The sequence below is a fragment of the Cryptomeria japonica genome, chromosome 4, assembly GCF_030272615.1.
Source record: "Cryptomeria japonica chromosome 4, Sugi_1.0, whole genome shotgun sequence".
NCBI lineage: Eukaryota > Viridiplantae > Streptophyta > Pinopsida > Cupressales > Cupressaceae > Cryptomeria > Cryptomeria japonica.
The window spans coordinates 517,435,318-517,458,791 of NC_081408.1; the positions used below are offsets into that span (position 1 = coordinate 517,435,318).

The following is a 23,474-nucleotide window of genomic DNA, read 5'->3' on the forward strand; positions in this document are numbered from 1 at the left end:
TAGGACTCCTTCATTACTTCCTAGGATTGGAAGTATGGCAGAATTCTGACAACATTATACTAAACCAAGGAAAGTACACCTTGGATATTTTGAAGAGATTCGGAATGCTAAACTGTAGACCCGTGACCTCTCCTATGGAAATCAATTTACATAAACTTAAAGAAGCAGCGGCAGAGTCACAACCCACTGATCCTACTCAATACAGACAGATGATTGGGTCCCTGATGTACCTGGTAAATACAAGACTAGATATCTATTATGCAATTAATGCTCTAAGTCAGTTTATGTGTGAACCGAAGGAGATACACCTGGTTGCAATAAAACACATTATGAGATACCTACAAGGTACCCTAAACCTTGGTCTCAAATATGAGAAAATTGATATAGACCTACATGGATTTACAAATTCAGATTGGGCTGGAAGTGTGACAGACAGGAAAAGCACTTCAAGGTGTTGCTTCAGTCTAGGTTCAACTATGATATCTTGGATCAGCAAGAAGCAGTCTTCTGTAGCTCAAAGCTCCATCGAGGCAGAATACATTGCAGCTTCTATGGCTGCCCGAGAGGCAGTATGGCTTAGGAAGTTGCTTGTGGGGTTGTTTGGAGAACCTATGAAACCCACTGTTATACACTGTGACAACCAGAGCTGCATAAAACCTTCAATAAATCCAGTGTTTCATGACAGAGTCAAGCATATTGAGATTCCATACCACTATGTGCGAGATATGGTAGACAGGAATGCAATCCAACTAGAATATGTTTGTACGGGAGATCAAACTGCAAATATTTTGACCAAACCTCTTTCCAGAGTGAAGGTTGATCACTTCAAAAAAGGTTTAGGTATGATAGAAAGGTAATTTGCTTTGTAATCTGTATTTGCATTTCTATAAGATGTTTAATGTGTAAACCTCTTTGTCATGATAGGACATTTTTGGATTTTATCCCCTGGGTTCATATCTAAGAGGTGACAATCTCTCAAGATAATGAACACTTGTATGGAGACATTATAAGGTGACAATCTTATAATGTCCAAACCAGTTATCATGTTGGATCTCTGGTGGATCATGGATGAAGCCATGATTGTGTTGTGGTAAAACATTCATATGAAGTGTTAGTGCACTTACCATAACTTGGATAAAGGTGAGAATTGAATATTTTCTCATATGATTATCCTTAAGTATTACATGCTTAGGTAATACTAGTATCACGTGCTAAGGTGATATCCTGTCATCACAAGACTAATGTGATAGACATTTTGTATCACGTGGTTAGGTGATACTTCATATCTTGTGAGTAGATGATATGATCCTCTAGAAAATTAAAATATTTAAAAGAATGCTAACTATCAGTTGAATTGTGATGCTTGATACACTACTCTTATTTATCTTACCTAGCTAAGAGGGAGTGTTAATGCATAGATAGCTTCGGTAAGATAAATGATTGAATGAGAGATAAATGAAGTCTCTCATTCAATCATTTATCATATCGATTATTAAAATGAATAAACTCAAGCATTCAATTGATAAACATTCTTTATTTATATTAACTGTTCATTATCATAGTATCCCAATTTGATAATCTATTCGTATTCACCGATTGACAAATCGAGTTAAACATTGCAAATACGACTTAATGATTATCAGTTAGACTATCGATTGATATCGATATTAGTTTATGTTTGCACCAATTAAATATCGGGTGGTATATTAAACTCACACCGATTAATACCGGGTGTTAAGGATAGTGTTCAAAGTATTAAATATAACCATACACCGATAATTATCGGGTGTTTGAATATACACCGGTTGGTTAAGTAAAACGCCATACACCATTATAGTGAGGGAGCACGATCAAGTGATGTCTTGATCAGCCATGTCCAAAAGACATGGCCGGTCAAGGCATCGCTTGACTGTACCCAACCCACTATATATGTCAAATGGTATGTGTGAGAATTGATATTGAAATTTATAAATGCTCCTCCTCTCCTGCCACATAAAAGAAGACAATCAGATTTATATAATAATTAAGTAATAGTTAAAACAAGATAATAGTAAGTAGAATATAACTTGCATATTGAATGTAAATTGAACATCATTTACAAATATCTCCCACGCATTCTCTCCAAATGTCTTCAATCTCTCGCGCTCTTCCTTCCATACTTCCCTACAGGCCATCTCACGAATGGTGTCACTATCTACAGATTCATCATCCTTTGCAGAATCCTCACGATCTTCCCCATCCTCATTGCCATCTTCATTGCCATCATCCTTCGACTCAAAGGATGGAAATCTTCTGTTGAAAGAAAAGAAAATAAATTAAATTTGGTTTTTCTGGAAAGTTGATTTTGAATTGAATCTCCTGTGTAAATATCAATTCTGTAAATGAAATTTTAAATTATAATATTAAGAGTTGGGGTTTTTGTAAAATTTTTAATAGATTTCCAGATTATTGTTCAAGAAATAATTATGGGTTTTGGTTGAAATTGGCAATAATAATTTGTTGGGGGTTGTTTTTAATTAAATTTCCAGATTATTATTGGGGAAATAAATTCTGATTTTTTAATAAATTTTCTTCGTCATATTATGGAAATTTTTAATGCTTGGAGTTGCTATTGAATTTTTATGTATTAAAAATTTAATTATATTTTGTTTGGTTTAAAATATATATATATATATATATATATATATTAATTAATTAATTTATTTTTGGCTTGGTGTGGGGAGCTGACCCATAGACCTGGGCGACTCAACCCACGACTGTGGGGAGCACCCATGCTTTGGGCAGCTCTACCCATTGCTGTGGGGAGCACCCACGCTATGGGGAGCTTTCCCATAGCCGTGGGAAGCACCCACAACTATGGGCAACTCAACCCACTGCTGTGGGGAGCATTCCCACAGCTGTGGGGGCTTCTCCATGGTGTGTGGGGACTCCCACAATCTGTGGTTTCTCACAGACTTGCAATATGACTAGTTTATGTTTGTTTTAAAAGATGATCTTTGGTTTTTTATATATAAATTTCGATGTGGTTTTAATTATATATATATATATATATATATATATATATATATATATATATATATATATATATATATATATATATATATATATATATATATATATATATATATATATATATATATATATATATATATATATATATATATATATATAAAGAAGTAGTTTAATTTCATTTTGGTTAATGTGGTATTTTTTACTAATGAAAATTTTATTTTGGAAATTGTGATAATTAGATTAATATTATCAAATTCGAATATGGAGTTATAGTTTGAGAAATATATATGTATTTTGATAAATATAGATATATTTGAGAAATTAGATATATTTTTGATAAAAATAAATTTATTTAGATTAATATAAATGTTATTTCATATAATTAATGAATAATGTGGTTAAATTCTTTAATTGTGAAAATAATTTTATAATTATAGTGGACTCAAATTATTGAATATAAATCACATGTTTTATGAAATTATAATGCTAAATGAAATTTAATATAATTTTAGATTAGGGTGATTGGATTAGTATTTAGAGTTTATTTCTCTCTCCCAACCGAGACCAGTATGGAAGTGTGTATGTATTTACTCGGAAGGGAATTTTTGTTGTCCTTGTGCATTAAGTAGTTGGATTATTATTAAATTGATTTGATTATTATCTAAATAAATGGTACCTTTAGACAATAGAAATCCTATGTCAATAGATGAGGTTTTATTAGTTTCTTTTATACTTATTTGGTTTTCTTGTTTGTAGAAGAGTAAAATTTTAGTTAAGGACTTTCATTGTTAAGGATAATGTTTATATCAAGTTAATCTTATTTAATAGGTTGCTATTAAATTTAGAAAGCGATCTTGTAGAGTCTTTGTTGATTTATGGTTCTTTAGTAGCGGGTAAAGTGTGTTTGGTAATTAGGGGAATCTTGTACTTGAATTCCCTTTGGTTTGAGGTAGTTAGTTGAGTATGTAAACCTTTTAATTCTAGACATGTTACCTTTAATTTAGCATTAAGTAATGATTGTTCTTAAAAGGCAAAGAGTGGATAGGAACCAAGAGGAAGAGTGCTAATTTTATATGTTAGAGGCTAACCTTTAAAAGCAATAGCTATCCCAAATATATTCTTGTTTGAAGATATTATAATGATATTAAGATTCATTTATGTAGAATTAGGTGTGAGTATCTTAGTGATGCACTTCCTTGGTTTTAATTTGGTTCAAATGTAAGATGTAAGTTATATCTAGCACTTTAAATATTCTTAATGCTCCAAGGTATCATATTGGTTTATATTAGTGTTGGAGTCGGTGTTTTGGGATCCTTGGGGTGGGTTTGTATGGGAACTTTTGTACAAATAATCCTTATATTAAAGTTTTCTAGGACTTTGTCTTTGTTTCACCTAAGTGGGTGGCAACCGACGAGAGGATTGTCTGGGGTATGAGGCCCTATAAAGGGCTGCGTACTCGCTTTTGTTATGTCTTTTTTAAAGTCAAACTACGAAGTCTCTATGCTTTGACGTAGGCAAGGCCATTTGCGATGAGCCCTCGAGACTGTAGGTCTAGCCCTTAGGTCTGGCTCTTCTGAGTTGTTTGGTCTTGTCACTCTTCCAAGGTTATATGTTTACCCTTGTGTGTTCTTGATGGTAGATGTTTGACCCAGTTAAAGTCATTGTATGATTTATCCTGTTGAACATATATCTAACATTTGATAGATCTAATGTGCGCATCTAGCGGTGTAGGCTTGTGTGCAGGAATGTGCGGTAGGTCGAGATATGTGCTATACTGGGAAGAGAAAACTTAGGTATGAGGTAACAGGTTTGTTAGTTGAGGGTTGTTTAAATCAGAATTCACAATGTATAGTATGTATGATCATAAGCTTTTTTAAGTAATGTTGTAATATGTTGTTTTAAAAAAAATTGTTGTTACTTTTAGTGATGTTCGCTTGGGTAAAAGTGGGCATTACATATGAGGACACAAGCATAGAGATATAACTCTGAAAAGCGATTACATTTTAACTCTATTCTTCATATATAACGAACCATTGGTCCATAGACATAGATACATGCTTCTGCAATCAGTCCCATCTTCCACGTGATAATTACATTAATCGTAGATGTATCAGATTAGATATTATTGGCAGACATCCATCCTCAAATCAGCAATCATATCAGATTTCTTTATTTGGTCAGAATTTCAGAATTCGTAATAGATCTGATCTTTTAGACCATAAAGATATTTGACATCATTGTTGATTAAATTCCTCATTCTCTTATCGGTGTACACGTTGTTCAGTAAGCAAGCCTCATGTTAATAAATCTAAATTAGAATAGGAATAGCAAATATCTATATCCATTTATACAATTTGATACAATCTATTAAAATTTATTGGTCCCTTGCAATAGTGGGCATTGAATCTTTAGATTGAAGGGAAATTTTAAGTAACTCTAGAAAGGGGACATTACACATTGTTAACAGAATATCAAGGATCTCCTAGAGATCAATCCAACACTATTAAGAACACTCGTCTCCCCTTCCCATTTATCATGCCTCTATTCATTTGTGAAGAATATCCATACTTGAATGACTTGGTCTTTTCTTGCCTTTAGTTTGATATCATATACTCTTGGAATCACAAATTAGGAAAGGTCTTGATGGGCACAATAGGATAAGTGTAGGTCTCAAAGTTTTCCTTACTAGTAGAACTGTCTAAAGATCTCAGCTATGTGTTAGCATTTTAATTCACACCTTTTAATGTGACAGAATAAAATAGATATGTAGTAGAACTACTGTGTGAATCCGTAGGGGAAACTCCCTATTGATTAAATTAGTAGAACTGGTCTTTGATCTATAAGAAAAAGATCCCTATAAACAACAAATAACCTAAAAGGCTATTCCCAACTACATGCTACCAAGACGCACATTTCATCTACTATCGAGTTTTACCTCACCTCATGGCTGGTGTAGATCATTTTGAAGCCAAAAGTTCACTATATAAATTATAAATAATAGAAGCAGAAATTGCAAAAAAATTCACAATTAGTCGTAAAAATCAGAAATCGCTAGGTTTGTTGATTTTTCCACCATTGAATTGTGTTTTTCAGCAAAATCATTGACTTGCGGTATTCGAAGGGTTTTTGGTGTGCAAATGCATTAGTATCCAAAAAATAAGGGAAAAAATCACTAGGGTTTCACAAAATTTCATGGGTAGAGTTTCAAAAAATTGATGGCGGAAATGAGATTACACAATTTGTTTTGGCAGTTGTTGGCCCTCCATGGAGCCGTGGTACCCATTATAGTTGTGCAAGCCACAAGGGCCAAACCCCTATGCAGCAAGGTGCAGGTGGTAGGGCATCAACCCTATTTATTGTGGCCATATTTTATCTTTTCTCTTTTTAACTTCAATTTTTTTAATAATTTTTTTCCATTATTTTTTTAATTTATATTCAAACTATAATATAATATAATAATTTTCATTTTAATATAATAATATACATTTTCTTTTTTGAATCTGTTTTTTTTTCTTGATTCTTTCCCATTTGAATCTTGATTTTTTCAAATCATCTTAGACTTTTGGTTTGCTGATTTTTTCCTTAAATGTTTTTTATTGCTATTAAATAAACATATCAGCAACATTTGAAAGGAGTTATGCAAGATGAATTAGATGTTCGTTAGAGTGTTTAGTGGCAAATGGAGGTTTTGTATTGCAATCTCCTTTGATAATTCTATAATTTGCACATAGTAATGACAATGTGTCTTTGAAAGAATAAAACTGACGTTATAAGCCCTTGTGGCAGATTGTAATATATTTCATGACTGTCAATCAATAAGATCTATAATTGTTGTGTGTTTGTGTATTTGGTTGCATGGTTGGATAATCTCAATTGGACCTTTGATCATGATTGCATTAGATAGTACTAGAGGATATTTTTGAATCCTATAAAGAGCAAAGGTTTATTCTGGTAAATAGATCATTTAAATTGAGGTAGTCTAAAAGAAGTTTGTAAATAGAGCATTGATTGTGAAGCAATTTATAGGAATGACTGAACAAAATGTCAACCTTGAAGTAGTTTGTAGAATGGGTCGTGGGTAGATTGTTGACCTTGAGGCAACTTGCATCAGATCCAGGGTAAGATGCCTCCACAAAGAGGACAAGGTGTTTGTTAACGTTGTTGGAAGGATGGAAGAAATGTTTGAGATGATGAGAGCGATGAAGATCTAATTGGATGTTGTAGAAGAAGATAGAAAGAGGTCATAACCCTATAAATGATGAAAGCAATGATGAAGACACTAAACCAAAAGAAAATGTATGAGATGTTGAAAAAGATATGGAAAGATCAAGTGAAAGAAGAATCAAATCATGTAAAAATGTTTAAAGTTATCGCCAAAATTGGTAAGAGATCTTAAGTTGATATTTCGAGCTATTTTGGTAATTTGAATCTTGAGGAAATGATTGATTGGATAAATGATCAAAAAAACTATTTTGATTATGAATAAATTGCAGATATTGAAAGCGTTGGATTTGTTAAGAGTATACTAAAAGTGCGCACTATTTTTTGGTGGAAATAAGTACAATTGGAAATAAATGAAAAAAAAATATAGAAAAATGGGATAGATGGTGTAGAAATTGAAGAATCAATTCATACTTGCAGATTATGAGTTAGAATTGTTGAAAGATTGCAAAATTTGAGATAGAAGGAGAATGTCATGTCCCATTTCCAAAAATACAACTTACTATTTATAGTAAGTCCGGTTATCCAAAAATAGTAAATCAGGAGTGGTGGATAAACCAGAAAATCGTATCTATTTTGATGTTGAGTTTAAAGAAGAAATATTATTTAGTCATAAAAGGATATTCAAATTAAATTACTTTCCCAATTGTGGTGTGAGAAATTGGAGCTCATATTTTAGTATGTTAGTGGCAATTGGAAACATAAGACAACACCAAACAAGTGGCAAGTTGCAAAGGGGAGTGTTAGGAGGTGAAGGACAAGTGGTAGAGAGAGTTACATTCTTGGCATGCAAGACATCTTTTCTCTTTGGCATGGGATTTGAGCACCCAAATATGTGTTTGATGTGTTATGATATTTATGTGGTTTTGGTTCCCATTATTCATTCATCCAATTGTTATTTTGCTAATCAACTACTTGTTCTTTATAGGAGGTCAAACCTGTGAAGGAGGCCCAAGAATGGTATGTTTGAAGGTTTCCAGGTGGACTAAGGATGGTAGTCAGAGGTTCACCATAGTGTAGTCTCTCACAGAGATTACCATTGTGCAGAAAGGTTCAACTTTCATAGTTTTCTATATGCAGTTTCTAAGGGTTTGTTAGTAGTTTTGTTTGGTTTGTGGTGAGATAGTATTTCCAGATTTCTGCAGTGTTTGATAACAGCATGGTGGCTGTGCATCACTTTTATTTCATGTCCTAGACTAATATTTTATCATTTGATAAAGACTTTGTAAGTTGGGTGAAGTTTCATGTAAACATTGTTTCTCGCTGTGCCTACTAGAGCCATATTTTGGGTTTCAGCTTGAAATACTTGTTACAGGTGTTGTTTGCTGTGCAAATCAGTTTATGGCAGTAAAATGAAACTCTATTCTTACTGCAAAACTGATTATCTGATTATATTATCAGTTCTATGTGGTTTGGTCACTTTTCGGTGTGTGATTTCAAGCAATTTCCTTGCAAATTTTTGGTAGTTTCAGTTTGTTTGCAAAGTTTCATTTAAGGTATTTAAAGAACATCAAAACTGGTTTAAATCTTTTCCAAGGGTTATTACAAAGAAAACCACAAACTTCAAGGAATATTCTAAAGAATTTTATAGGATGATCATTATAATTGAGCATCTAGTGAAGCAAATAAGAAGGTTTCCATAATCATATACATCAACAGATTGAGAGAACCTATCCTAGAAGAGCTAAGTATGGTGAGACTGAAGATAGTAAAAGATGCATATCAATTTGCATTGAGGGTTGATGACAAGCTGGACGAAGATTTCAGATCAAACAAAATTGAGGAAGAGGAGGAGATTTCCAAGAGGAAGATATCAATGCATTGAAAAAAGTTCATATAAAGAAGACGTCAAAGGAATAGGAAGTAATAGTATATATTGCAATGATAGAGAGAGCAATAATTCATGCTACAATGCAAAAGAATCCAATAGTTCATGTTGCAACGATAGAAGTGATGGTTACCAAAGCGGTAGAGGAAGAAATCGTAGAGGCAGCGGAAGATGTTTATGAGAATCTTGCTTTAGATGTGGAGTGGAAGGTCATAGAGGATTTGAGTAATCCTAAAGTTAGAGAAGAATCAATCAAAGAAACACTTATCTTGATAAAGAATCAAAATGGTCACAAAGTCGGTAGATGAACTAGTGAGTGGTGAGTCACTGATCATGAAGAGAGTTTTGCTGAAACTAGATGTATAGAGCCAATTAGAATCAATTTCTAACTTGGGACGGCAAGATATAACTATTGTTTGTAGCATGGAAAAGGGTCACAATTTGGACAACCCTCCTCAACCTAGGTCATCGATACACAAAGCTGAAACCTTTCCACAAGACCAAACCCTTGTTACCGAGTACTGCTAGTAAAGCCTGAGACCTGGTACGAGTACTATTCGGGTATGGCCTTGGGTATGGTTGTTGGCATTGTGTTGTCGTTGATGTCAATCGGTATGAGAGATGTATGTGCAACATTGTCATGAAGAAGTACAGGATGAGATATCTTTGATATCACCGTGTGTTGCAGAATACCGGTAAGGTAAGGAAGAGAATGTCATTCAGATGAATGACCACTGGTGTCACCGGTACACAAGTTAGTTCCTGACTTGTGTGGATGAAATGGTAAGTTTACCGGTACCGGTACAGTGTATCATTGGCAAGGAAAGGATGTCAACTGATAAGTGTTGTGTTGACAGTGTGTGGTTACCAAGGATGGGCAAGCAGGAAGAGAAAGGTGCTTGAGCTATTGTTTGTGATGAAGAGGCAGAATGTTACCTAAATCACATCAACACAGGAGGAGAAAGATGAATAGGTCACCGGTATGCTGTGATGTTGCAGAACAACAGGACTCCCACTGGATGAAGATGCAGTTAGCATGTGAAGAGATGACTGACTGTGAATGTGTCCACACTGGATCACATGTGCCTGTTTGAAGATGTGCTGCACAAACAAGGAAGTCACATGAGTGCATTGCAAGATGCTGATGATAAGGTATCACTCCACTGGTATGTGGAGCTTATCTCCTATTATGCATAGTGTGCATCATAGTTCCATGAGATAAGGTAGATGAGGCAAAGGCAGGTGTTTGAAGGCTCACACCGGATCTACCGGAGAATCGAAGGAATGCCTCAAGTGCATGAAATCAGGGTTATGCACTGGACCGACAGTGAAGGCATGTTGGGATGTCGGAACAAATGAAGTGTGATGAGTTTGGCACCTTGACAAACCGGAAGAGATGTTATTCAGGTTGATAAAGGAGGCAAAGTGGTGCAGCTGAAAATAGAGAATGAAACCGGCATGCAGATGCCTTAGTTGGAAACCACTGAAGGATGATGACATGTCATCAGGATGGCTACCAGTAAGCTTGAGAACCGGCAAGGAAGCGAAGAGGCTAAGATATGTGACTCTACCTAATGAGAATGAGCATGCTATGGGTAGACATGTCTGGTGACCGGTTAAGAAGTTCCATTGGCAGTTCAACAAAAGAGCTGACATGAAGAATTACCGGTACAGTGTAAGATACCGGCAGAAAAGAGGAACCGGTAGAGTGTTTGGTCGGTGATCCTATCTGGACCGACATGAAGATCCAAGCTGGCAGTTGGTCGATGTGGATGCCACATAGAGATGAAGTGGCAAGCTCGCAGAGGTCGGTGAAGTGTCGTGTAGGGATAGGTGTTTTTGTAGGTGTGCATTTAATATGGATCCCGTGATTTGCGGATCAGATCAGAGGAGTGTGGCTCGAGGAAGAATGAACAACAGAGAAAAATCAGGGAGTTGTTGGCGCCTGGATCGAAGCAAGGAAATCGGAGTGTGACAAGACCTCGAGAAGGAAACAACAAAGATATTAATGGCGTTTTGATAGATGCAAGTCGAGATATAGGGTCGTGTTTTCTATATTTGGAAAATGTGTATTGGAAGGCGCGTTAATTGGGGTGTTGTGCGAATAGTTGTCTGAAGGATTAGATCGGATAAGATCTGATTGGATTTGGTTTGCCTCGAGGTTAATGAGGAAACCCTAACCGCCCATGTTTTTGAATTGTCTTTTGGCGGGAAAACCAGGTTATAAGGAAGCCAAAATCATTGAAGGTGGATGCTGGATAGAAGAAGATAGAGTTGCTGCGAAGTGTGTGAGTGTTGCATGAGAGAGCTAGATCAGTCAGAGAGAAAATAGCTAAGGATAGGAGTGACTGAGGGAGTGAAGGTTAAACCGGTGATAGGTTTTAACAGAGAGATAACCGGTATGGTTTGAGTAATTGGTATAGCAGCTAGAGTGCATCTGAGGAGATAATTGGTAGGAACTTGTACCGGCAGGAAGACAATTGAGAGAACTGAAGAGCAGAGTAGTGAGGAGGAGATCCGACAGAGTAGAGGAAAAGAAGAGGTGAACTGGTAGAGTTTACCGGCATTGCAGAAGCAGAAGAGTGAGTCGGTGCAGTAGAGAAGGTGTCTCATTGGCAGAGTGAGGTATATAAAATGGTTACAAGATTCACTTACAACAATATTACTAATTTTGTATTTGAAGATATCATTGAGATCACTAAGTTGTAGCTTGGTGCAGGGGTTGTAGCTCCTTTGGGTTGTAGCCCATAAACAAGTTAGGGGTTGGTGCTCCTTGGGTTGGTGCCCTAAATTAGGTGTTGTAGCTCCTTGGGTTGTAGCCCTAAACATTGTAACAAAGATTTATTGTGAGGCTGGATTGGAGTAGTAGACTCCAACAGCATTGCTCACCGAGGTTTTTCCCATCTTGGGTTTTCTTCGTACATACTAGTGTTATGTGATGTCCATTTGTGTGTGTTTGCATTTGTGGTGGTCTCTCCTCTAACCGGCAAGTCTGCATTGAGTTAGAATCTGTTAATCGGTATGCTCACCTAGAATAGTTAAAGGGAAAAGTTTGAGAACCACTGATTCACCCCCCCTCTTAGTGGTGCATTGTGTCTAACAATGGTTTGGGTTCTTCCTGGGTGCTTGGGTTCGCTATGGGTCCTTTTGTGAAGGACCCATAGCGAACCCGAGAACCCAGGAAGTACCAAGGGTCGTACTTAAGCATAGTTTCATACATTAAAACCTTAGTTTCACTCTTCATAACTTTGTGACAGCATTTTAATCAGAATATGCCAGCAAGCAAGCAATTAAATATCATTTCAGTTGCATTTGTGAGCTATACCTATGAAAACAGGGCTATTAAACTTTATATCTGATATAACAGCTTTAGAACTTTTCCATCAATACTTGAACTGAGCAATATGATATAGCTGTTTTATTTTTCAAAGTCATATCATAAATTTCAATTCATGATGGTGTGCAAGTTTTATTCCAGTATTTGTAAAAGCTATATCCATGGTGACAGTAGCAAGCATTGGTGGATATTATCATCCCTTAGTCTTATGATATGCTTTTATCTTACAATAGACGTACGATTTCTTGCCAATATGCATTACATATTTAGAAAAAACTATATTCAGGCTCTGTGAGTTTTTCCTGACTCTAATTTGGTGTGATTTTGATGCAGATTTGAGACTGATAAGTCAAAAATATGTATGGTAGGTGATAGGTTGGACACTGACATTTTATTTGGAATAAATAGTGGTTGCAAAACTCTTCTCGTGCTTTCAGGTATACCAAAAAAAAGCTCTCCACCTTCATCAGAAAAGAATTTCATGTTCATATCATGCCAATATAATGTGGAATGTTCATATTCATTGTCACAGTTCTATACTAGATTGAGTATGCAATAACATTCTCTCTACGTGCAATTACCAGTGGAAATTTTCTTTGTTTGGCCTCTTGCTTTTCTTTAAAATGAAAATAACTGTTTTTTGAAGTTTGAATGGCATTACATGTGATGATTTTGTCCGATATTCTGTCTTTGTAATTATACAGGTGTCACGACTTTATCTATGCTTCAAAGCCCTGAAAATGATATTCAACCTGATTTTTACACAGAAAAGGTGTCAAATCTCCTTACCCAGAATGATACAGACGTATGAGGCTTTTTGCTGTAATCTTTTTGATACAATTTTATCAATTCAAACAAAGAATAATAAAGAACTTTGAAAGTGCTTATTGCCATATACTTGCAAGTTCGTCAAAGAAGAATTTGCATGAGTTATTCTTGATCTCTTGTCAAGTTATAAATTATTATTCAAAAAAAAAAAGAAAGTTTTAAATTATTAATCTGATAACATGGATATATAGGGATCGTGTCCTACATCCAAACTTACTATAATTTCATCATTAATTTAAAGAGTTTTTAAGGTAATATTATCTTTAAAGTAAAGAATGGAACCCTTATTGGGGTGCACAATTGTTGATCTAGGTAATGCTGGTTTATGCAAGTTTGCCAAAGTTGAGGTGATTTATTTGTCCAGTGCAAGTGTGCATTATAATTAACATGTCATTAGAATCAAGTTAATGGTTGGCCGGATATATCTTGTTCTTAGTCGGTATACTAATTAATATCCATAGGCAGGAGGGGAAAGGAAATTTCATAACCGCAGATGGAATAGTTCACATTCACAAGGTTAACCAAACATGGCAATATATGGTGTCACTAAAATCATGCTATAGATATCAATTTTAATTAAGACACAACTTTGGTTTTGATTATGTCATTCCTTGGTAAGATATGACAATCTTAATAACCGTGATTGGATGGGCTTGATTTGGTGTTGATATGACAATGAGAAAATCCTAGAACATGACATTTTTTTCTATTGCTAAAAAATAATGGCCGAATTTTATTATTGGCTTGTTTGACATAGTAACATTCATGATTATGTCTTTTAATTAAAAAATCAGCAGAGCAGAATGGAACAAACAGAACAACAAATTATTTGATTGATTTATTTATCAATAGATTACAATTTTATAGCTGCTGAAAGCTCAAAGATCTTCAATTAAAACAATTATTTCATTTGACACCACACTAAAACATTTGACAGGATACTAGTGACAACTAACTATGAGTTATTGACATTTAATTGGAGTTGTCCAACAGCAAAGTGGATACAATTGGAGCATGTATTCCGACACCCCCTCTTAACGCTGCAACATTAAATTGACTAACAACATAAAACAAAACAATAGCAATTAAATTATAAAGAAGTTTTTTAAAATAGTTGTTGAACTAGTGGGACATCTTCAAGCTGCTCCTCAATTGCAGATATAGTCACCTAGCTATCATCCAAGTTCCCAAGTGGATGCCCTTTGCACATGAAATGTCTCATCACCCTCATAAATGTATAATGTTGAACTTCTAGATTTTAGATCCCACTCTGAACTATTGGACACTAATTCACACATGTATGTATCATATCCCCAATGAGGTATAGTTTCTTTGATCCACAAGTGGTGCAGGAGCACCTTGCAGATTTTGAAGACCATTTGAGCAATGAAGGCTCTTAGAAGTGTTTGTAGGTTCTTTGAATGTTTTTGTGTTGTAATAAGGTCTTTCAAGACCATTCATTTTGTTTTGATCAGCCATGTAAGGCTTTGATGCCATTTTTGTAGTGTACACTCCCTAGGACCTATTTGGTCAACCATGGTCAAATGACATCCAACATGCCTAAATGAGCCAAGCAATGTATTTTGGCTTCTATGTGGCCTATTTGTAAGGTCTATGATGTGTTCTAATAGGTCCCATAGGCAAATGTCATAAATTGTCAAGTTTGTGCAAAGTTGTCAATTTGTTGTCAAAATGTAACTAATCTCCCTCCAACGGCTACCTAATTCAAATTTCAGTTGGAGCTGGTTGAGGAGGTTGGGGAAACCTTGTTTAAAGCCTTGGAGGTCGAGAAGAATGTTGATGAAGAAGTTTGGATGTAATTTCATGATTAGATTTCAATAAACACTCAGAAATTTCCTTAAATCTGCTGTAACAGTGCCTTGTATGGACTCCATGTGCAATCTAAGTCATTGATTTGTATAGGCATTTGAGTTGATGATCTTTTGGCTTTGATTTGGCAGGAAAAGTCTGTGTAATAAGAAAGATATCTGCATCTTTGCAACAGGTGGTCTGAAAACCCTCCAAAACCAAGGTTTCTAAGGAAATGTCTTCTTAACCCCACATTCCTCCGGCCAAATTGGCTCAAAATCAGAGGAATGGGAGGGGAGACAATGTACTTTAAGATTCTTGAAGTTTCTGAGTGGGCCGTTGAACTGGTGGAGTTTGGGATCAAGCCCTAGGCTAGGCATCCTCATGTGACTAGCCTATTTTGACTGTTAAAAATTGGAGGTAAAACTAAGCGTACTGGACCCTATATGACCGTGGATTTGTTGTTTTGGGATGTGTGTAGACCTTTCCCATCCATTGGTTCCATTGGATCAGACCTTTGGAGTGGAGTTGCTTTGTAAAGTGGCCTAAAAGCCTTTTAGCCCTCCTGTAGCAGCAGCGTTTGACCCAGTAAATGCAAGAGTTGGGTTTTGAGTTTTGGAAGTGTTTTGTGTCATCAATAGTGGCATCAAAAAGTGTCAAGAGTTTGTAGTATCATTAGTTGGATTTCCGAGTTTTGTCTTAAAAGTTCAAAACAAGGCTACTAGGAGTAGGCATCTTGTTGAGGGCAGTCACCTTGTTTGCATCTGTACAAACAAAAGGGTGTTGTTTTGGTTGTAATCAATGTTACTAGGGTTAGACAAAAGGTTCTATAGGGTCCATAGCTGCTCTGCAATGGTGGATGTGTTGTAATCCAAATTGGCCATAGGTGGCTACAGGATAGTTGGTGTCAAGAATAGTCTTGATGTGAGAAGTTGTATCTCCATGAGTTGTTCATGGATATAGTGGGGTCCCATTGAGCAAAGGGGAGTGTAGAGGTATTCTTTCATGTTGCTGTTAGGATTGTCCAAGAATCCATGTGAATGTTGAGACCTTGATTGAGGGTCTAGTGGGTTGAGTTTGTGTGAGAAACCTTTGTTCCTTGGGGATCTGCATCAACAAGCACCTTAGACTCTTGAGTATCTAACTATTCTCTACTGTATCATTTCTTGTCTTCAAAGTGTTGGCCTCTTCAAAATAAAACAAACTTTTCATCTTCAACGATGTTCCTCAACAGCTGCTATATTTACTGATTCTTTAAATTTCTCTTTGAGAAGGTCACTGCATGAATTTTACAGTTAATTGCAGTATGATCTATTTTCCTACAGTATTGGCACTCAATCTCATTCTTTGCTGACATTCTCTTTCCCTTCCTTTTCTTTTTGTATAATGCACGGCTGCAAGCTCTTGTTGAGTATCACCTCTTGAATCTCCTGTACTTGTTCTCTTTTCTTCAATTAAGAGCACCAAAATCACATCTTCTAAAGTCTGTGAAAGCATTTGGCTAAGAGTAAAAATAGCATTGCTATATTCTTGAAGCAAACTATTTAACAAAATAGCTTTAGCATCCTCTTTATCTTCCACAACAACCATTCTGCTAGTTGTTCAATGAGAGATCTCATATTGCTTATGTGGTTAGACATAGTAATTTCATCAGACATCTTGAATCTAAATAATTACAGCTTCAAAGAGAACTTTTCATTTGTTGCTTTTGCCTCAAACAGCTTATTTAATTTATCCCAAATTTTTTAGATGATTTTTCCAAATCAACATGATGCACTTCTATATCTCGAAGAGCAAGGCCAATAATGGACCCGGCTTTTTCATCTCTATATTCCCAATCAATCTTCCTTTTAGCATCAGTAGATACTACTTTTGTGCCATTCACTATACTCCATAAATTTTTGTTCAGAAATTACATTTGTATTTTCAGCCTCCATATGTGGAAATTATGGTCAAAATTATGGCCATTAAATTTTTTCAGTTTTTCAATTTTCAGATACTTATGATGAAAAAAAAAACTTTGTGACTGTATCACAGTAGAAGGATTTGCAGAAGCAACAGGGGCTTTAGCAACTTTTTGCACTTTGTACTATGTTTCTTCCTCTAGCAACTAGCAAGCATAAACAGTTTTTTCTACAATCTTTTAAATATCCACCATAAGTCCACGCAGCAGCACCCTCCAACACACTGGCAATAGCTTTCTCCAATCAATCTATGCATTGGCTACTATAGTCTCATCTCTTGTAAAATTTGGGGAGCTCCAACATCTATGGATAGATTGGAGACACAAAGCCTTTCGATACTTATGCAAGCAACATAGTTTTTATCCTCGTAACTGCTATGCAAAGCAACATACAGAAATATACAAGGCTCTGATACCAAATTAAAAAGTTAGCAGAGAATAGAGAGTAGAATGGAGCAAAAAAAGGAACAACAAATTATTTGATTTATTTATGCATCAATAGATTACAAATTAATAGCTGCTGAAGTCTCAAAGATCTTCCTGTAAAACAACTAATTCTTTTGACACCGCACTAAAACAATTAATAGCAAACTGGAAACTAGTAACAACTAAGAGTCATTGACAACTAACTGGAGTTGTGCAACAGCAAACTGGATACCTAATGACAGCTATTTATGTTGGTGTATATTTTAACAATCTTCATATGAGCCTTAGAGGCAAAGAGCTTGTACAATGAATTGTCATCTATTACCAATGCATCAAGTTGTAGTTGTTCTTTTTCAAGCACCTAAAATGTTTTCCAAATCCGAATAAAGGGCAAATGTAGTATTGTTAACATAGTATGTACATATATTAAAGAGTAATCAGGGCATCTAAGTATCTCCATCTGATAGCTTCATAAAACCAAATCCAATATGAATTGTTACTAATCCTTATTGTTAGAGAGAATCAATTTAGATGATTTCAACTAATTATGCGATCTCGTATGATATAGAAACCATTTCAACACCCTTTCACAGCATATGATACACCTTTCAAAGTGGGTGACACTATAATTATTTTTTATCTATTTTCCATGTAAATTAATTAATAAAAAGTATTGATTAAATTGTATGAAGTAAAATTTATATCTAAAAATCCATTTTTATCTTCCTAAAGATTTATAACTAAAATTAATGACTTTCCAACACATATTAAGATTTCAACTAAATAGACCACTCAACAATTATAGGTTGATTACTAATAATATAGATCACGTGATATCAATGATTTCCTCTTTAGTGTAATTGATCCTATAGACAAAGACTTCACGTTCAATTCATTCTATTGTATGAATTTCTACTTTTATAAATTATCAATTCATATTATATTTTTAAAACTCTTAAATAAAAATTAGAATAATTTAAGTTATAAAATTTGAGTTATTCTTCTTTTACAATAGAAAATAATTTATAAAGTTTATTACATGAAGGTGGGATTTTATGTATACACTTTAAGTAGTAGTTTTAATAGTGTTATTTTAGGAGCAAATTCATTTATGAAAAATAAAGCTTATTGTTAATGAATGACATACCTAAACTTAATTTTGTTGGTCTTGAATTATTGAAATGCAATTAGAATGGGTTATGGATGAGAATTCTATTTGTTTTGGATTATTGAAACACATTCAAAATGAACTCTAGTTATAAATAAGCATTGTTATTTTCATATTATTGAAGGTGATTTGTTCATTCCTTTGTTTTCCTCAAGCCTTGCAACTTTTTCCATAGTGTCGCTACTAAAACTTCTTTGAACTTCACTTGCAATTGACTATGGTGAAGAGAAAAATAGGTTTAGTAGGTTTGAAAGACAAATGAATACAAGGCAAGGGCCTCTATGTAATGTTCCAAGTAAAAAATTTCAATGATAATTACAAATTTGAAAATACAATAAATTTCATCAAACAACACCAATAAAACTAGCTAGTCAACACACAAACTTGTACAAATGTAACTAGAAATGTATGCAACTTTAAAATTGATATAATTCTGATTTTTGCAACATAACAAATTGAATTGATAATCCTTACAATAGCCACCAGAGCAAATACAATATCCAAAAATAACAATGCTCATTTCATATACACATTGCCAGCCAAAGCATTCAAAACACTTTAATCTTCTGCACAATAAGTTTGACATGTTCAACTCTTGGAAAGGATCAAGAATAACAAAAATAACAAGAAGGAATCCTACAACAACACACAATGCAACAACAAATTAACACATATATTGTACTCCAACTACATATACTTCATCTGCAACTTGCAATAAATGAACATACACTAACTAATTGAAATTTCTTGCATATTTGTGAAGATCCAATGCAATCCCTCAATGAGAATATACTCTTAAATCAAAGGGTTTTTGTCCTTTTGACTCTTGTAACTTGTGAGTTTTTGGTCCACAAGCCATAATCCTTTATGGGTTTTTATCCACAAAAGGATACCTAAAAACAAAGTACTTCAAAAAACAAATTGAGATAAGACTAGATGCTTTCCCAAATGGAAATGTTAACATGTTTATATGTTACAATCCAAACTTGGATGCCCAAAATCCCATGCCTCATTTTGGATGGAAAACAAATTAAAATATTTCTTTGAAACAATCAATCCAATTCTAATTGGGTGTCTAGGCCCCAAATTTAAAAATTAGAAGTTACACAACAAGGTCATACAATAAATAAATCGTCTTATTTTAATTGAGCGATTTATCCATAAAATTAAATTAATAAAAAATGGGACATGACACTATTGAAGAAACCTTGGAGAAATTAGTTTTGATTGGGTGGTTGAAAAATTATCTAAGCTGAAGGATTTGTTTGTAGGTGGAGGTGATGTGGGAAAACTTTAGTCATGCTTAACTAGTAGTTACAAAATGACTTACCCCCCAAAAATTGATTTTGATTTCTTGCACCAATTTTTAAGGGGTTAAGTAATTGTTATGTAGGATGGAGACCCAATTTTGTGTACTCATCATGCCCTTCTAATATTAAAACAAATTCTAGAAAAAAAATCATGAAAATAGTGTGGGATGAAGGGTTTGAAGAAATTGAAAAATGTTCCAACAAAAATGAAGAGTTTGAAAGGCAATATACTAACAGTACTGATCTAGTTAGGGACCGTTTTGAAAGCTACCTAATCCTTGCCTCATCTTCAACGCATTTAGGTCTTTGTACCATTTGTTTGATGAAAAAGTGAAGAAAATGTTAAAGAAATTTTGTTGAAAAAAACAAACAAACTGCAACTAAGTTCAATGTTGCACAACAAAAAGAAGATATAAAGAATGAAGATTGGTGACTCAAGTAGAGTTTGAATGTAATATCAGAAGCCCATGAGTATTTAGCAAGAAGCTAATGAACACAACTAGTTAGGTTTAACTTTGATGTTGGGAAGTTGTTGGTTTAAAATCATGTTAAGTTGTGTTGGTTATACAAGCTTGTAAATTGTACTTGTTATAAGTTTCTTTATTTGCTTACTATATTTTTTGAATTGTGTAGTATCGTGAGAGTATAGTAGAAATATATTATGATATAGATATAATAATTAAGGATTAAATATTTTGATATTTTATCATTTCTTTGTGTGAAAGTTACTTTTCAAAAGGTAGGGCCATTAACACCTTCCATTTTCCCCACTAAAAAAAATAATAATTTAAGAAAGGATTCAATTTAAATAGAAGGTTATTGAATCTTGTATTCATAATCTTAATAAAATAAGAAAGTTACTTTTTGTTTTAAAATTTGTTTGTCTAATCAAACAATTGACAATATTGTAGAGCTACTAATCATTTTTTATTTGATCAATGAATGCACTCTTGTTTATAGAGTATGTAGTACAAGTGAAAGGTTGGTGTAAACTATTAATGGGCCAATCTACACCCTTCCGTAACAATAAAGATATTGAAAAATAGACATAAAGGTAATTTTGCATATTAAATTGAAAGGTAAGAAAAACTTTATAAAAATAAGAATATAAGACACAACACTTTGAACACAATTTATAAGTTATTAACTTCTTTTTGAGTAATTGCAATATATTGCAATGAAAATCACAAATTTTAAAGAGGTGTTGTTTAAATGTTTAAAGAGGCATAAAGCAAAGGGCTTATTCTAGCTTAAAAAAATTGAAAAAAATAAATATATTCTCATAAGACTTTGTGGTGAGTGTATAAACTCTAGTGAAGACATTATTTGGCCACCAACATGATTCATAAGGGTGGTTGTGACACACATAGTCATCAACGAATAGATATTAAATGCCAAAAAAATTATAACTAATAAAATACTAATTTTTTGAGTGATTAATTTCAACAATCATGCACATGAGAAGAACACAATAACACAATATTTACATGGAAACCCTAATGGGAGAAAACCATGGCACATTAATTCTTTTATATAAATCCTTATTTTATAAAGTTCTTAGGCGCCAACCTAGTAGAGGCACCAATTCTCATTCAATTCATGAGAACTTTCCCACTAGAGGCACTAACCCCTCATTTAGGTCATGAGCACCAACTCACTAGAGGTACCAACCCCTCATTCAAATTTCCACCTTATAAATGTTGCTTCTTCAACAGATGATGGATAACTTTTTTCTCCACAACTTTCACTATAAATCTCTTCTTCAAACTACTATACTCTCTTCCACAAATCTACTATAATCTCTTCTTCAAACTCTGCTATGATGCTAATCACGAATCTCTTATAAAACTGATTACAGTCTTCTTACAAATCTGCTCATAAGTCTTGCAAAAAATCTTTGCCTTCATAAATTTGCCATGAATATTTTCATAAATATGTCTGATGTTTCTTGTAAGACTTCACCCTTCAACTTTGCATTTTCTCTTTTTCAAATCTGCATATGTTGAATTCATATATCCACTCTTCTAGAATTGGTGTATATGCTTGATCTATCTTTGAAAACACCACATGTTTCAATCAGCTCGTCTTATGATTTTATATTTTTTGTAAAAGTATTCAAATCTATGTTCAAATGCTCAAAGGTATATTTATTTGTCTTTAAATTCTAATTGTATATATATTCCTTCAATGAATATTGCTGATTATACTTTCTTTTGTGCAGGTGGCTGTGATAGAACATTAATAAATTTCGATGTCTTATCACTCATCCATTGATTGGCATATATATGATGACATTGTTTGATCAAGTGTTAACTTGATCGGGCATGTGTTTTAGACATGGTCGATCAAGGTAACACTTGATCGTGCCTCTTGATAACAAATATGATCATATCGATATGAATCGGTGTTAGCGCATAACAAATACCAATCGGTTTAATACAGATAATGCTCAATACAAATCGGTGCTTAAATACCTTTTGTTGTCCAACCCAATACCAATCGGGATGTTAGGAGTATTGACATTGTTGCATGGTTATTATACACGATAACCCAATCAAGTCTAATACAATATCTTCATGATCGTGAATGGTAATTAAGCAGAAGTATATCAATATGATCATGTACTCGATCATTCAAGAAAATACATATCGGTATATGCAGACCGATCATGAAATGTATTTGCAATTACAAGAAATTTGAATGAAGATTACAAAGGATATATATAAATGAAGTCTATCATTATTCATCGATGAGATAGATGATTGAATGAGAGACTTCATTTATCTCTCATTCAATCATTTATCTTAACGAAGCTATCATGTTTCAACATCTTTCCTATGCCCCTCCACAAGAGATGCAAAATCCTTTCATAAATAGTCACCACCTTAAGAATAAATTACACCTCTTCACAACCAATATTATTTATGCATAAAAATTGCACCCTTAAATTGTTGTTTGCTTTTTGTTAGTTACTTAATAAATGTTAATGAGCACCACTTTAATATGAATTGTTGCCATCGCAACTTTTTAATTATTATTCTTCATAAAGTCACCATCTTTTAACTTGCCAAATTTTAAGCTTTTTAGTCAAACTTCTAGTCAAAAGTACAAATCAGTTTGAAACTTCTTGAATTGATAAACCTTTGGTCAAAATCTAATTTTTTGGTATTTACATATTTGGTTGGAAGTATTCAAGATAAGAGGTTGCATATATTTATCCATGCACATGAAGTAGGCAGTCACAATCTCATGATTGAAGAGTTTGGAAAGTTATAACAAAGAAGTAATGATTGCATTGATGTCAAAGACCTTGAAAGGAATCTTCAAATAGAACTCTAAAGCATAAAGAAAAAAATCTACTTGTGCTAACAACAAGGGAAAGTAATGAATTAGTACATGCATATTCAAGATCCTAGATGATGAAAATTTTGCATGTTCTTAACCCATGCAATGAATTGAAGACTTTGAAGAGTAAGGAGTTATCATTTAAGAGCAGAAAGGCAACCTTTTAGCTATGGCAAACAGAAATCTTGAAGATAGAAGACTCTCATAGAGAAATGAAAAGATACTCT

General features: G+C 34.0%; 1 protein-coding gene across 7 annotated transcripts in view; it reads left to right on the top strand.

Moving 5' to 3' along the window:
- The window catches only part of LOC131031236 (phosphoglycolate phosphatase 1A, chloroplastic), a 194,977-nt gene extending 172,388 nt beyond the window's left edge, over window positions 1–22,589 (top strand). For 5 of the 7 annotated variants that reach the window (XM_057962290.2, XM_057962288.2, XM_057962289.2 and 2 more), the window contains 2 exons: window positions 12,732–12,835; window positions 13,103–13,486. In XM_057962290.2, the coding sequence (XP_057818273.2) occupies window positions 12,732–12,835; window positions 13,103–13,209 (211 nt within the window). In that variant the 3' untranslated portion in view covers window positions 13,210–13,486. Of the gene's footprint in view, window positions 1–12,731; window positions 12,836–13,102; window positions 13,487–13,538; window positions 13,704–22,123 lie in introns of those variants that run through there. The other 2 variants (XM_057962286.2, XM_057962287.2) reach the window with 2 other exon arrangements.
- Window positions 22,590–23,474: the final 885 nt, after the last annotated feature.